The sequence below is a fragment of the Micromys minutus genome (assembly GCF_963924665.1).
Source record: "Micromys minutus genome assembly, chromosome: 23".
In the NCBI taxonomy this organism is placed as follows: Eukaryota; Metazoa; Chordata; class Mammalia; order Rodentia; family Muridae; genus Micromys; species Micromys minutus.
In genome coordinates, this window is record NC_137958.1 from 31,445,231 (window position 1) to 31,459,469 (window position 14,239).

Sequence of the window (14,239 nt, forward strand, 5' to 3'; positions counted from 1 at the left end):
GGAGTCAGCACAAGGTGGGGAGTTTGTTTCTTAGTCACAGAACTTAGGTAATGTCAACTTCTCCATGAACTGAGGTGGGAGAGAGCTGCCTAGGAATCTGGATTTCATACACGAAAGCTTCAGGTTCTGGCAGGCTGTCTGTAGGAGGAGAAATTGCTCCTGAAATACTCTAAGGGGGAGAAAATATTGAAAGCCAAGCCCTGTGATTCATTCTGCTCTAGGAACTAGATCTGAACTTTGGCTCCAGACTTTCCTGGTGATGAGAGTCCAAGACTATCTGTCTGGCAATCTGGAGGATGAGCAGAATGTAGTAGTAGTAGTAGTATTAGTATTAGTAGTAGTAGTAGTAGTAGTAGTAGTAATAGTAGTTGTTGTTGTTGTAGTAGTAGTTGTTGTAGTAGTAATAGTAACAGTAGCTGCAGAAACAGCAGCAAAGACATAGTAGTTTGATGGGAGAGCCATACTCTTCTGTGGACTTCATATCCCACCAGTGAAGAGCACACTTTCCTTTCACATAATCAATACTGTTGGAGAACACTTGAGTTTAGGGAACACTGCACCTTCGAGGATCATCTCCTTTTAGTTACTAATAGAAGGTAGCAGCTGTAGAATTCAGTAACAAAGAGACGTTTTTGTTGTTGTTTTGTTTTTTTTTTTTTAATAAGAAGGTTTTATAGGACTAAGGCTATTAAGAAGGTAGCCCTTGTCCTATAGAGTATACTTAAGTAAAATACTGGGTGATAGACAGATTGGCTCAGCATAGGTAAAACACATTTACTGCTCTTGCAATTGGACCTAGGTTTCAGAAAAATACTTTAGTTCTTTCTCAAGAAATATCTTGGTATCAGGCAAACCTCATTTTGCCCACCATACAGTGTGCCTATCACCTACATCTTTCAAGAGTTTATTCTCAAGCTATCTAAACACAGAACAGCCTGGCCCAGGTCTTGAACCCACCTCTCTGAGGCTGGGACACGAGGATGTTTATAGGATGAAGAAGCAAGTGAAAGCTACTTGGACGTAAAAGCATCAATAGACAATGAATTTATGCATCTTCGTGGAACACATGACCCATTCATCAGAGGTGTCACCTCCAAGAAGAATTACTGGAGATCAGTGCGCAGCTGTATGTTTTCCAGCGTTACTGATATGTACCACCACCTTGGAGAAACCAGCTGAGCGTGCAGTGGGTTAGGACAGGATGTTCAAAGCCAGGCCGGGCGTAGATACTCTAGTGAGAGGCTGCATTTTGATTTTAAGAGAAGCTAGGGGGTGTGAGGGGATCAGTAACATTTCCCGGGGATTCCAGTCTCTCAATACTTTGAATGTCTAAAACTTTGTTTGCTTTCTGTTCCAATGAGTGGCACAATTCCTTGAGCTACCAAACTCTACTAAGAGTTACAGATCTGGAAGCAGGGGTCACAAATTGTGCTTTCTAATATCCCTGAGTCCTATCCCTAGTACTAAAATGCCTGATAATTGTTATTATTAAAAGTTAGCAGTGAAAAAAATGTTTTTTTTATTTACATGTACAGAATCCCAAGGCTGCTGTGATGGTCTGGCAGTCAAGAACAGTGACTGCTCTAACATCGGATACAGGTTTGATTCCCAGCACCAAACGTTAGCTTAAAACCCATCAGAACTCCAAGCAGGCCCAGGGTATCTGATGGGTTTATGTTTGTGTATTTTGTTGTTGCTTTGGGGGGGGGTTATTGTATACACATGTATACCTGCACAAGAAGCACTCAAATACATTTTAAAACAAAAATAAGTTTTATTCATGAGAAAAGGGCCTAATAAAGAGAAGAAAATTCAGCGAAACATAGTATAACTCCCTTCATATATCTAAAAAGATGATTTTTCATTAATTGATTCGGATAGTGTCTCATTGTATATCCCTCGCTGGCTTGGAACTCACAGAAAGTCCCCTGCCACTGCCTTCAGAGTGCTGAGAGTAAAGAGCCCACCCCACCGCCAGCTAAGAGTGTTTAAAATCACTCCTAATAAGACAATAAAACTCAAACACATTGGAAGAAAACTTGAAAAGTAAGAGCAAAGAGCAAAAGTATTAACGTGAACACACACACACACACACACACACACACACACACACACAGGGGCCCCCTCTTCTCTCACACACACAGATTCTTACCCAAAGATTGTATCAGGAATGGAAAGGGTAAGAAGCCATAGGAAAGCAGATGAGGTGGGCAAGGGCCATAACTTCTCCACTGCTCTCTGCACGGTGCTCAGCAAGCGCTCGCTTCAAGACAAGACTGAGCCCATCAAGATCTAGTGAAAGGATCAATCTCAGAGTAGTTATCAAGAATGATTAACCCATGCCAAAACAAACAAAACATGAGAACAGTACTGCATAGATTATTTAGTATTCCTTATTTCCTCTATTAAGTACTCATGAGTCACGGAACAGCCGAGGTCTTATTAAAGGAAAGAGAAAGACAAAGGCTGGAGAGTTGGCTGGGTCAGAGTGTTTACAAGAGGTTCTGGGTTGGAATCTACAGCCCCACTTAAAGCTGGGCATGTCTTCATGTACCTGTAACCCCAGTGCTAGGACAGCTCAGGTTATGTCAGTACAATGAAAAGCAATAGAGGAAAGCACTTGAATGTCCTCCCCTGACCTCTGCAGGCACATATCCACACACACATATGGGGAGGGGGTGCAGGGTGTGCAGGTGGGCAGACAGAGACAGAGAGAACCCCAGTACATCCCTCAGGCAAATGGATGGAACTAAAAATATCATCCTGAGTGAGGAAACCCAATCACAAAAGAACACACATGGTATGTACTCATTGATAAGTGGATATTAGCCCCTAAGCTCAGATTATCCATGATACAATTCACAGACCACATGAAGCTCAAGAAGAAGGAAGACCAAAGTGCAGATGCTTCAGTCCTTCTTAGAAGGGGAAAAATACTCACAGGAGGAAATACAAAGTATGGAGCAGAGGCTGAAGGAAAGGCCATCCAGAGACTGCCCCACCTGGGGATCCACCCCATCTACAGTCACCAAACCCAGACACTACTGCTAACGCCAAGAAGTGTTTGCTAACAAGAGCCTGATATAGCTGTCTCCTGAGAGACTCTGTCAGAGCCTGACAAATACAGACAGAGGCGGATGTTGGCTGAGAATGGGGTCCCCAGTGGAGGAATTAGAGAAAGGACTGAAGGAGCTGAGGCAGTTTCCAACCCCATAGTAAGAACAACAATATCAACCAACCAGATGCCCCAGAGCTCCCAGGGACTAAACAACCAACCAATGAGTACACATGGATGGACCCCATGGCTGCAGTCTCATGTGTAGCAGAGGATGGCCTTGTTGGGCATCAATGAGAAGAGAGGCCCTTTGCCATGTGAAGGCTTGATGCCCCAGTGTAGGGGAATGCCAGGGCAGGGAGTGGGTGGGAGTGAGTGGGTGGGTGAAGAAACATTCTCATAGAAGCAGAAGAAGGGAGTATGGGATAGGGGGTTTCCAGAGGGGAAATCAGGAAAGGAGATAACATTTGAAATGCAAACAAAGAAAGTATCCAATTAAAAAAAAAAGTGCCAAATTCCAACTTTGTTTTCTGTTGTTTTGGGCAATGTTGGCTTAATTGTCATCTGTTAGCAGATGATCATAAAAAGGCCATTATCAATAAACACACGTTATACTTACAGTTGATAAAAACAATATCTTATACCCATTAATACCCCAAATCAGAATTTACTAAGAACCTTTCCTGCTTGCCTAAGGAAAGCAAGGCATGTGTTTATTAATACATGCCCACTTTTCTACAAATGATATTTTTAATAAAAGTAATAATAAAAAGCAACCTCACTTGAAGCCTATTGTACTTTGTTATTGTTACTTTCTTACGAATGTGTCTTTTTAGATAGACAGCCATTGTTAACATCCCCTAAAATAAAAAGCATCCCTTTCCTAGATTATATCCTTAGGTAAACACTATTTAATCCTGGCTTATTCATCTGTGACCTAACATTTTCTTCTTAAACAATGCAAACAGCAAGAACTATTAAACCCCTTGGCTTGAAATACACTCCCAATCCATTCTTAACTAAATAAACTGAAAAATCAAATATCACAAATAGCAGAAATATATAAATACAAATACAAGGGCTAAAATGAACCAGAGCCAAAGTTTAAGAATGTTACTGCAACTTCCATTTGAAAGCCATTCAATTATACAGCAAAACATAGATCTCAAATCAGTGCCTTCAACACACACACACTCTCTCTCTCTCTCTCTCTCTCTCTCTCTCTCTCTCTCTCTCTCTCTCTAGAACGCACTATTTACTATAAGGAAAGAGTAACTATGAAGCATTGGCTTGTTGGCAGGAGCTTCATGTAATTGCTAATGGCACAGGGTCTGGCATTAGAAACAGATTGATATTCACCCTTAGGAGGTGTGTGACCTTGACCGGCTGCGAAATGTTAACAACAGTGCAATATCGACGTGTAGTCCCTCCAGGCAGCAATTAAGATTAAGTGAAATAATGAGGATAGCACTTCCCAAGTGTTGGATATTTGATAACTAACAGCCAAGCATCTTAAAGGGAATGAGGAGGATTTGGGGGTGGGGGGGAGTGAAACAAAAGACTTGGAGAAGACAATGGTGATTCATGGGGAAGTCTTTTATAGTAAAACTTTAATTAAGAAAATACACAGTGACAATGGAAATACATTAATGTCTCTTCCCCAGGATGCACAAAGGCTTTTTGGAGAGAGAGCGGAAAGAAATGTTCCTCCAGTGATTCTGGCATCTTGACCCTGTCTTAGTGTAGTTTCTGCAAACCAGACATGTCTAGACATCTGACTACCATCTCTCCTGGCTTCTGGTCATAATTCTGTTCACTGGGCAGGTAAGAAGTAAGATACCAGCTCCAAGCCTTTATCTCCCCTTTGTGTCAAAAATGTTATTGTATTTAGGAACAGAACCTATGGAAGACACCTTAAGAATTGAACATTTGAAGGCTGGCTGTGACATACCTAGGTAGGGATCTGTGAGTTTGAGGCCACGTTGGTCTACACACTAAACTTTCAGGCCAGTTGGAGGTACATACTGAGATTCCGTTTCAAATAAAAGAATAAATAAATAAGTTGAGCTATAGTATTTGGTTGTTTTATTTTATTTTTCCGATAAAGAGCCCCTTTCCATTGAACTTTTTGTGAGAAATTAACATGGCCATTTATTCCTGTCCAACAGAATTCCCTTAGGAGTCACTTCCCTCCTGACCTCCTCCTGAGGAATCCCCTTGGGAATTAAACACAAACAAACCCCTGGATTTTGGTTAGTCTTTAATACAACTCTAACTTGTAAAACAGTAAACAAAGCTGGAAGTACAAGACATCAAATGTCATCTATCAGTAGTCTAGAACATACTCAGTAGTCACGGCACGGGGACCGAGGCCACGGCCATTTTTATAACACTCCCTGTTTCAGTGGACTGACTCCTACATGGCAGAGGCATGGAAGTGAAGCCCCTCTGTGCAAAATGCATCCACTTTGTGGAAAAGCAGCTTTCTTCTTTCTCCCTGGATCAGCATAAAACAAACAAACAAACAAAACCAGTAATAAAGTTCCTTTTCTTCCGATGCCTGAAGTGCATCAGAATTGTGGGGCCTTTTCCTTGTTGAAATAAAAGGAACTACCTATGTGGTGTATTACTATGTCAGTACTGATGGTTAAATTCCCTCAGAATTAGCCATTAATCCAAAGGTTATTTTGTTAAAACCTATTGCACCTGCATGCCAAACATACAATTTAGAGTTCACAGTACAAGGCTCTCTGGTATAAAGTGCCTACAAGAAGTTTCTTCTCATATATGGTCGCCACAGAACTTCCCTGGAGGACAGACCCGTTGTTGACGTACACCGTTGTCACAGATGGCTTCTCGGATAGAATGTTCTGAATTCGGAGAACCTACCCAGGAGATATAAAGTATTAATAAAGAACCCACACACCCACACCATTTCAGCACCAATAATCCCCTGTGTTTCCCAATGGCACATGATTAAGAAGGCGTGCTGCTGCAAACAGCAGCTACCAATCTTCTTAATGCTTAAATTAACGTACTTTCTCTAACATTCAAAGAAAGGACTTTTTAAAGCACCTAGTCATGCCATGCCAACACAGGATTTTCTGTGATTACAGCAATCCAACATTAATACAAATGGGGCTCCCACCAATGTGCCTGCTTTGAGGTTACTTCAACATGCACAAAGCTCCTGTCATGTGCTGAGCTGACAATAAACCAGATATGTTTAAGATTGCCAGACTACCACATGAATGTGAACAGGACCTGTGTCTTTATAAAAATTGCTTTTGACTAGTTCGCACCATAATTTAATGCATCAAAAGATTACTTCTCTCAAAGCATTGGAGCAATGCAACATTCTGCCAATTATTGGCTTAAAGCAATTACAAAACCACCTCCCAGGTTTATTGTATTATTGGTTTAAAAGAACTAACAAATCATCCCGGTGACAGTTTATTCCATTATTAGTTCAAAGGACTTGAATAATTAAGGTGGAAAAACTCAAATTTAAGAACCTCTGATGAGGGAGGATGGCTCGGGTCATACACGAAGAGCTTCTGGCCGTTAGGGTGACAGCCGGCCCAGATGTCACCAGAGGAAGGATCAATAGATAAATTGTCCACCAGCGTGCCCAACTGCAGAACCTTAAGAAGAAATAATGGCAATATCTAAATGATGCAAGCAACCTGATTAATAATTTAGAGCTAACCTTTCCTGCTCTTGGGCGTGTTGGGGGACATTACACACACCTCCCTGAATCTGCACTTCTAATACCAATATCCTTTAAAATAAGTTTAATGAACTGGCTTGAAACCATTTTTCATCTTCCTTGAATGTAAGAAAACTCGGCGTAATCCTTCTGTCCAGATGATAATAATAAGGAGCTCCTGTTGCTTTAAAAGATGCACAACAACCACTTAGCTTAAGGAAGACCATCAAAGTGAGACAGGAAATCCTTAATCATCCTAAAATATGTGTTTGTTGGCAGAAAATAATTGGCTGACTCAATTTCTACCTTTATTATTAAAAGAACTGCATTTTCATAAATCTTCAACTATTTTTTTTCAACTGTGAAAGACTTATTGGGATTCATTAGATGTCATCAGTGCATCATGGAACAGTCCTAAATCTGTTGCCAATATCACTCAATTCATTGCAGGCTGCAGTCATTGACCGTATTAGTGACAGCTGTCAACTTTGTCTTGTTGGAAGGGTGACATCTAAGAACATAGACCGGCTGCCCTGTCTGGACCATGTTGTAATTGTGGGTGATAATTTTATAGTGAGCTTCTCTATAACACTGCAAAGAACATTCAAGTAACATCTACACAGAAAACTAAAGATTTACCTTTAGTTGAGTTAAATTCATATTAGGTTGTTTTTCCAAAACATGGATTTCATGGGCCAGTATGTCAGCAACGTAGACATGCCTGCTCAGAAAAGACACGAGTTAGCACCTCCTGCCAACAAAGATGTCTTAATACAGCAGAAAAGCGAAGGTCCTGAGACCTGCTTAGGAGTTCAATGGGATGCCCTGAAGGAATGGTTGATAAAGATCAGCTTTTATTAAAAAAAATAATAATAATAAAATAAACTGCTTTCAAAACCAGTTTAGTGTTGCTCTAACAATCATAGAATTATTAAGTTAGTTTTTAAGAGGTTTGTAAAAAAATCAACTGAATATAAAGTTCACAATGTTTGCCATTGAAATAATCAAAAGCTTTTTTTTTTTTTAAAAAAAAAGCTTTTACCTTACACCATATAATTTAATATTTTTATCATGTCCATAGACTTATATGCCATAAAATACTTGAAATATTTCTTAATATGTATTAAAGTATAGTAAAATATAACTATATAGAGATTCTTAAGATAAGTATTAATCCAGAGTTGCATGTCGATACCTAAGGGGCAGTGAGTGAGGCTAACTCGTCAAACTGGAACTGAATCTTCTGTGGCAACTGTCTCACTGAGCAGACTTTGTAAGCTACACACAGGGAACAGCTTTGCTCTTTAAACATTTTCAACACATTGACCAGTTCACTGCTTTGAGCTCATGGTCAACAGCACCATGAAAAACAGTTCAATTTTAGAGACTGACAGACCATCGAAGGAGGGGACGCTTGCACAAGAACTGGAGGATGACACTTTCTGAAAGCCAGCAAGGCCGGGCAGAGGGGTGGGAGCTACAGAGGGGCATCGGCCATGTAAAGAGCTATGGTGTCTCATGGGAAGTGTAGAAACAGAAATATGCTATGACGAAAAGTCCAGACCTTTTCTCCCTTGGTCTAACAGGGACCTGGTCTCTACAGCATGCTCAGATTAAAAACATGGCTTGATATCACAGGGCTAGCTGAGTCCAACAGTGACTGGCTATGTTGATTCCAGCTGGTGCTGTGAACACTGAGCCAGAGATGGGGATGGCTTAACCAGCCATACAAGGACCACAGCAGCCAGAATACAAAGGTGAAGTAGACCGAAAGCAACTAGAAGGGGAGAAAGTAGATATTTGACTGCATAGGGTAGACTGGGCCAGTGGGAGATGGCTTGAATAATCTGTTTGGTTTCTGTAGTAAAAGGGTAAAGACAGATTGCATCACAAAACAAGAACACTTGATTTGTCAAAGAATGTCAAAAATCCCCAGCCCATTAAATTGTGGTAGTTTAACTTGTCCAATGCAGGAAGGCAAAAACCAAACCAAAACCAAAACCCTCAAGCATTAAAAAACCCTTTCTTCTAAGTTGTGATTGAGCACATGAAAATAAGGAGAGAACTTTGGCTAAGCAATCGGGCAACATATATTAAGGCTGATGTGAAAAAGATGCACAGGAGTTCTATTCATAGGATGTCATTCTACAGAACCGTTACACAAGTTTCGAAATATGTGGAATTCACTGGTGTTTTTCCTGTGTAAGTCCAGAATCCTCAAGAGTAACGACTTTATGCTTTAATGATGTCTGGAGAATTTTTACTTTAAAATGGTAACTGGACGTATTGTGGTGATAAAATGTGAGCAATATGAAATGGTTTGGGTATAGAAAATAAACAAGCAAGTTACACAGCCATCAACGGAGAAGTGGTTAAGCCAGTTTAGAACCATCCTTATGATGGAATAATAATACAGTCAATAAAATGACACTAATCAATAATTTAAAATTTTGTTTTGAAGGAGGAAGTTTAAAACCTGGACTATTTCCTTTTCTGTCTTACAGTTAAAAAGTCAAATCATTCTGTTATAGTGTTACTTAATGTGAAAAGTATATTTTTATACACAAAATTAAAAGTGGTATATTGAAAACGAAGGTGTTTGTCTTTTGGGACAATTTATTTAAAAGGGGATCTAGCACGCGAAGGGCTGTATACTTTTTATCAGGTGAAATATTGATCCCGTTGGCTGAATCGAATCCATCTGCCACCAACTTAACTTCCTCCGGACTGTAGTAAACAACGTTTGCCCAGCGTAGATTCAAGTATGTCTCCAAATACTTCAAGAAAGTATCGGAGAAGTAGTGGTCATTGGTGGCGTAGAAGTGGGCTGGCCCAACAGCTATGACGTCATTCACGCTGCAAGAGAAAAGTACCATGGGAGAGGAAATCCAAGCCTTGTCTCCCTGTCGAGGGTTAGATGCGTGTTCTCAAGCTTTCCACCACAGTGATTTTAAATTTTGGGACGTTTTCCTTCCCCCACTCCAAGAAAAGGGAAGCTATAATCGCATGGGCAATGCACCACGGCGGCAACTGGAAGAGAACGGTCACACACAGTAACACACAGTAATTAGAGGGCAGGGCCTTTAGCAATCAGGGCAGGCTCTTTTAAGGACGGCAGGAGATCTAGCACGTAGTCCCAGAACGGAGAAACTTGAGTTCAAGCTCAACCAGGCTTGAATACACAATGAGGCCTTATCTCCATAAACAAACAAATGTATATCTTTTAAATTTTTTTCTGTTATTATTACTATTATTATTATTATTTGACTCAGGGTCTCTTATGGAGTAGGCAGGCTAGCTCTTCTGGCATCTCTACCAGCCAAATCCTGCTGTTACATGTGTGTGCCATATTGCCCCGCTAAACGCATGTTTTCTGACACACGCGTTGCGGGCTTTAACAGCTGCCTATAAGGAGGGAGCTGTTCGCCTGGGCTGCCTGTCATTAGGCTGTCAGTCACATAGAGCCCCACCTCGTTTATTCTGCAGCTGGACTTTCCTAGGGCCCCTTGCTTAGTCATTAGTCAAACGAAGGTTGACTGTTCAATTTCTACCTGCCTCACGAAGCTGCCAAGCCAGGAATGAACAACCACTCAATAAACACTCGCAGAGAGACAGATGATGAAATGGTCTGAGACCAGCGCTTCCAGTGAGAGACTGATATGCTAAAAACAATTACCGTTTCCAACCAGTTAGGCAAAGGTGTTATTAAATTGAAATTCCAATTATCTTATGCAGAATTTTCTAAAAGACCTGCTTTCTTCTCTGTCAAATGCAAAATTCAGAGCTACAAGGGAAGCTTTTTTCTTTTCTTTTTTTTTTTTTTTCTTGAAAAAGCTCCACAACTTAGACACTGCCTGAGCGGTATTCATGCCCCTATTTATTATGAAGTGCATTTGGGGGAAGAATGATTGGACGGTACGTGCTTATAACCTAGATAGGGAAGTAAAGATTAAAAAATATCTATCAAGTTCAAGTTTAAAGCAGGAGTGTTGTGCAAGCTCGGCTGGGAGGAATCCAGGAGTCTCCTGTAGTTACACACCCCATATTCTTTTCCTGTTTCTAGTAGCAGTCTCCCTTCCGACTTGGATACTCAATCTGCAGGGCTGTTGAACCCCAGCTATTAGGAGTGTGCTTTGTAGAAAGCATGTAAGCCTCCCAGAAGACAAGCTAAGCCCTCCAGGGAAGGCCAGCATTTGACTGCTATGTTATCTGAGATGAGGGTGACTGTCATAAAAAAAAAAAAAAAAGAAGGTAGGATTTATGAAACCGAGCCTGAGAAGTGTCACCCCGAAGTCTGGTGTTTTATCATTTCTCAAGAAAGTTTGCTCAGAACACTAATTGTTATAAAGAGTGGTATTGGCCTTGCTTTCTCTGATCTATATGGAAACACACACACATACACACACACTCACACACACCTACGAACACCCACAGAAATGCCAGAGATAGCCCAGCAAGTGAGAACAACGAGGAACCCGAATACCTTGGAAGGAGCTCGTGTTTAATTGTTTTCAGGTGCAACAGAGAATTCTCTTCTTCTTGAAATTTAAAGATTTCCACTGTATTCTTGAATTCCGGGTGGTTCACGACAAAGAGATAAACTGTATCATCTAAAGGATGTAGAGAGCAGAGCCACTGTGTGAGACATGTACACAGGACCCGTGGGCAGACATGTCAATAGCACTGCCATGGGAAGATGGAGGGCACAGACTGTTCAACGTCCTAACAGGTCATTCTTCTTGCTGGTCCCTTCCATTACCATTGACCTGGTGTTAGTACTGATCACTGGTCCCCTGACCTTTAAGATGGAGTGGTCCACACTCTATATACAGAATTCATGCCTCACGCATAGACTCATTTGGAGATAGAGCTATTTTTAATCTGGCGATCACAGCAATAAGAAAAAGTCTGGAAATCTAAGCATTCTTCTGGTTGTTAACGGTTAGATATTTCAACATGCAGCCTAGAAAACATGTGAACAAGCCGTTTGTGGGAAGAGCACAGACTTGTTTTATGAGGTCACTGTCTCCTTTTAGGGTGTGGGGGGGGCGGTGGGGCTATTTCCCACAGCCATCCACAAAGCTCTGTGCGTTTCTTCACCTTGGCAGCTCATCAGCTCTTACCATCATCTATGAAAGTGCTAATCCCATGTGGGTTAAATGAAGCCAAATCAAAGCCCCAGCTGACTCTTAACTCCAGCGCCCTGGGTTTCTCCTCTTTGAGATCCATCATCAGTATCCCTCCGGGCTTATCTGGGGCAAAGCTGTGGAGTCCAGGAAACTTGAGGCCCTTGGGAAACAGTGAGAGAAGAAAAGTTAAACGCAAAGGCTTATGCAGATTCCTCAATGAAGTGCCTACTCCACAGGAATTTATAAGTAGCGACTTTAGTTGAAGTTAGTGGCAATGAAAAAGGGTGGGACAGAAAGCCAGGAACGCCAAAGGAAACAGGACAAAAGAAGAAATGATGTTTGGGAGCTGGAAGCTGAATAACAGGTAATTTTGTAGAACCCTGACAGACGATGGAACTCTTCCTTCTCTTGCAGGGCTACCCAATGGGTGGTGGTCCGAAAGATTCCAGGGGTCTGAGAGAAACTCTCTCATTCCATGCCCAAACTCTGCTCTAGGCCGGAAGGTTTGGGATCCTATTGGTGTTATCTTGAAAATATATCCCTCATACAGATATGGGTAGATCACGCCATTCCTCTATGGCTACCTTCATAGACACCGAGGACCAGGAAAATGGCTCTGTTCCTTCTGCCCTTATTTTCTCATCACCTCTGTTTCCTCTGTATCCAGATTGTGGCAAATTATGACCCACTGTTCACCAAAACACTAATGCTCCCCAACTTGGTCTGATTACAAGAGAAGATTTAGGATGACCTGAAAGCCCTGTGTGATGTGCCTTTCTCACCCTTCCTACCTCCCACACCCATCTCTCCGAACCCTGTGTCTTTCTCCCATACCCACAATGTCTTAGACACCAGGCTTCATGACACTCCGATGCAAACATGTTCTTATACCAGGGTTTACTCCTGTGCAGAAATGCTTCCCTCCAAAGATGCAGGGCTCCATCCCTCAACTTATTTACATCTCTTCCAGATGCTACCTTCCGGTGAGGCCCCCTCCAAGCAGTACCTGACTGATTCTATCTTCCTGGCTTACCATTCTCTATCGCCCCAGTGCTACTGGCACGCATACATATTAATGTCTACATGAGCAACTATGCTGGAGGCAGCACTGCAGAGGTGGCTGCCACTGTCTTCTGTCCAGCTAGCTTACTCAGGCTATGGGGCTTACGCACCGTTCTTGCTGTCCTTAAGCCTCCTCTCAGTATATGGACAAGGCTTACACTTTCATCCACCTGAATTCTGGACAATGTAACCACAGAGATCTCAGCTCCATTTCCAAATGACATCAGGATGCCACGCACAGCAGAATCGTTACTCTCCACTGCCCCGTCTCTCCATCACCATGAGACACATTGACCAGACTGGTAGGAATTTGTGGCAGAACCTTTTTGTATTTCCTACTAAATCTCTGGAATGTGACATGTAACCCATCCTTTCTCTCATCTAGCCATAGAGTCTCCTTAACCCACTCCGGATCCTTACTTCCATACTGGTCCATTAGGGGACACTCTATTTTGTTCTTTTGATGTCGCATACCATTCTGGTACTAATGTCTCCCATCTAACATAACCCCTTAACCATCAGTAGAATACATATCTCTGTCTGAGTGGAGCACAGTCAATTAGTCTTTTCTACAGCACCTGGAAAGCCCTGATATTTTATATGTTCACGTTGAGCCCAAATCTGCTCTTATTAATAACCATCTGCTAGCTGTCTCTCTAGGTTGCTTAAAGAAATATTATCTGAGAATAATGTGGCCCACATTATCTGGAAATAAAGACCACTTGTCTTTGATTTCTTTCTCGTGTTGCCTTTTCTTATTATCTTATGTTATTAGGAACTCCAGTGAGCTGGTAATATTTTGGGGATATAGTGTCTTTCCCTACTCTTGAACATTAATGAAAATATACCTTCAGTTTTACTATTAAGAATGGTGTTTGCTGTTAGTTTCTGGGAATTTCTCTTATTTCTAGTTTGCTTGAAACTTTTAATCAGGTGTGAGTATTGAATTGTACAAATAGTTTTTGTGGCATCTGCCGAGATGATTTGGATTGTCTTGCTAATTATAAAATGCAGAACACTCCTCACTCTATTCTTAAGAAAAACCTGATGGGTGATTAAAAACTTTATGTGAATTGACTACTATCTTCAGTTTGCTAATATTTGAGTTTGCTAATTTTGTGTAAATTTGAGGATGCAATAAAAACTCAAAGAATTTTACCCAAAAAACATGGACAGAAAAATTCTTAATTTTTAAGAACTATCTGCAATTGCCTATTTTTGTGGAGGCTGGTCCAATATACAGAATGCTACAGCCCTGCCAGTACTTCATGACAGCCATTAATA

At 41.3% G+C, this 14,239-nt stretch overlaps 1 protein-coding gene across 1 annotated transcript in view; it reads right to left on the reverse strand.

Moving 5' to 3' along the window:
• Nucleotides 1-4,645: 4,645 nt before the first annotated feature.
• PON2 (paraoxonase 2) overlaps nucleotides 4,646-14,239 on the reverse strand; it is a 33,729-nt gene continuing 24,135 nt past the window's right edge. Inside the window, exons 4-9 of the mRNA XM_080936176.1 lie at nucleotides 11,888-12,053; nucleotides 11,248-11,374; nucleotides 9,420-9,620; nucleotides 7,404-7,485; nucleotides 6,571-6,699; nucleotides 4,646-5,940 (exon numbers count right to left, since the gene is read on the reverse strand). Coding sequence (XP_080792302.1) covers nucleotides 5,782-5,940; nucleotides 6,571-6,699; nucleotides 7,404-7,485; nucleotides 9,420-9,620; nucleotides 11,248-11,374; nucleotides 11,888-12,053 — 864 coding nt within the window. The 3' untranslated portion in view covers nucleotides 4,646-5,781. The remainder of the gene's footprint in view (nucleotides 5,941-6,570; nucleotides 6,700-7,403; nucleotides 7,486-9,419; nucleotides 9,621-11,247; nucleotides 11,375-11,887; nucleotides 12,054-14,239) is intronic.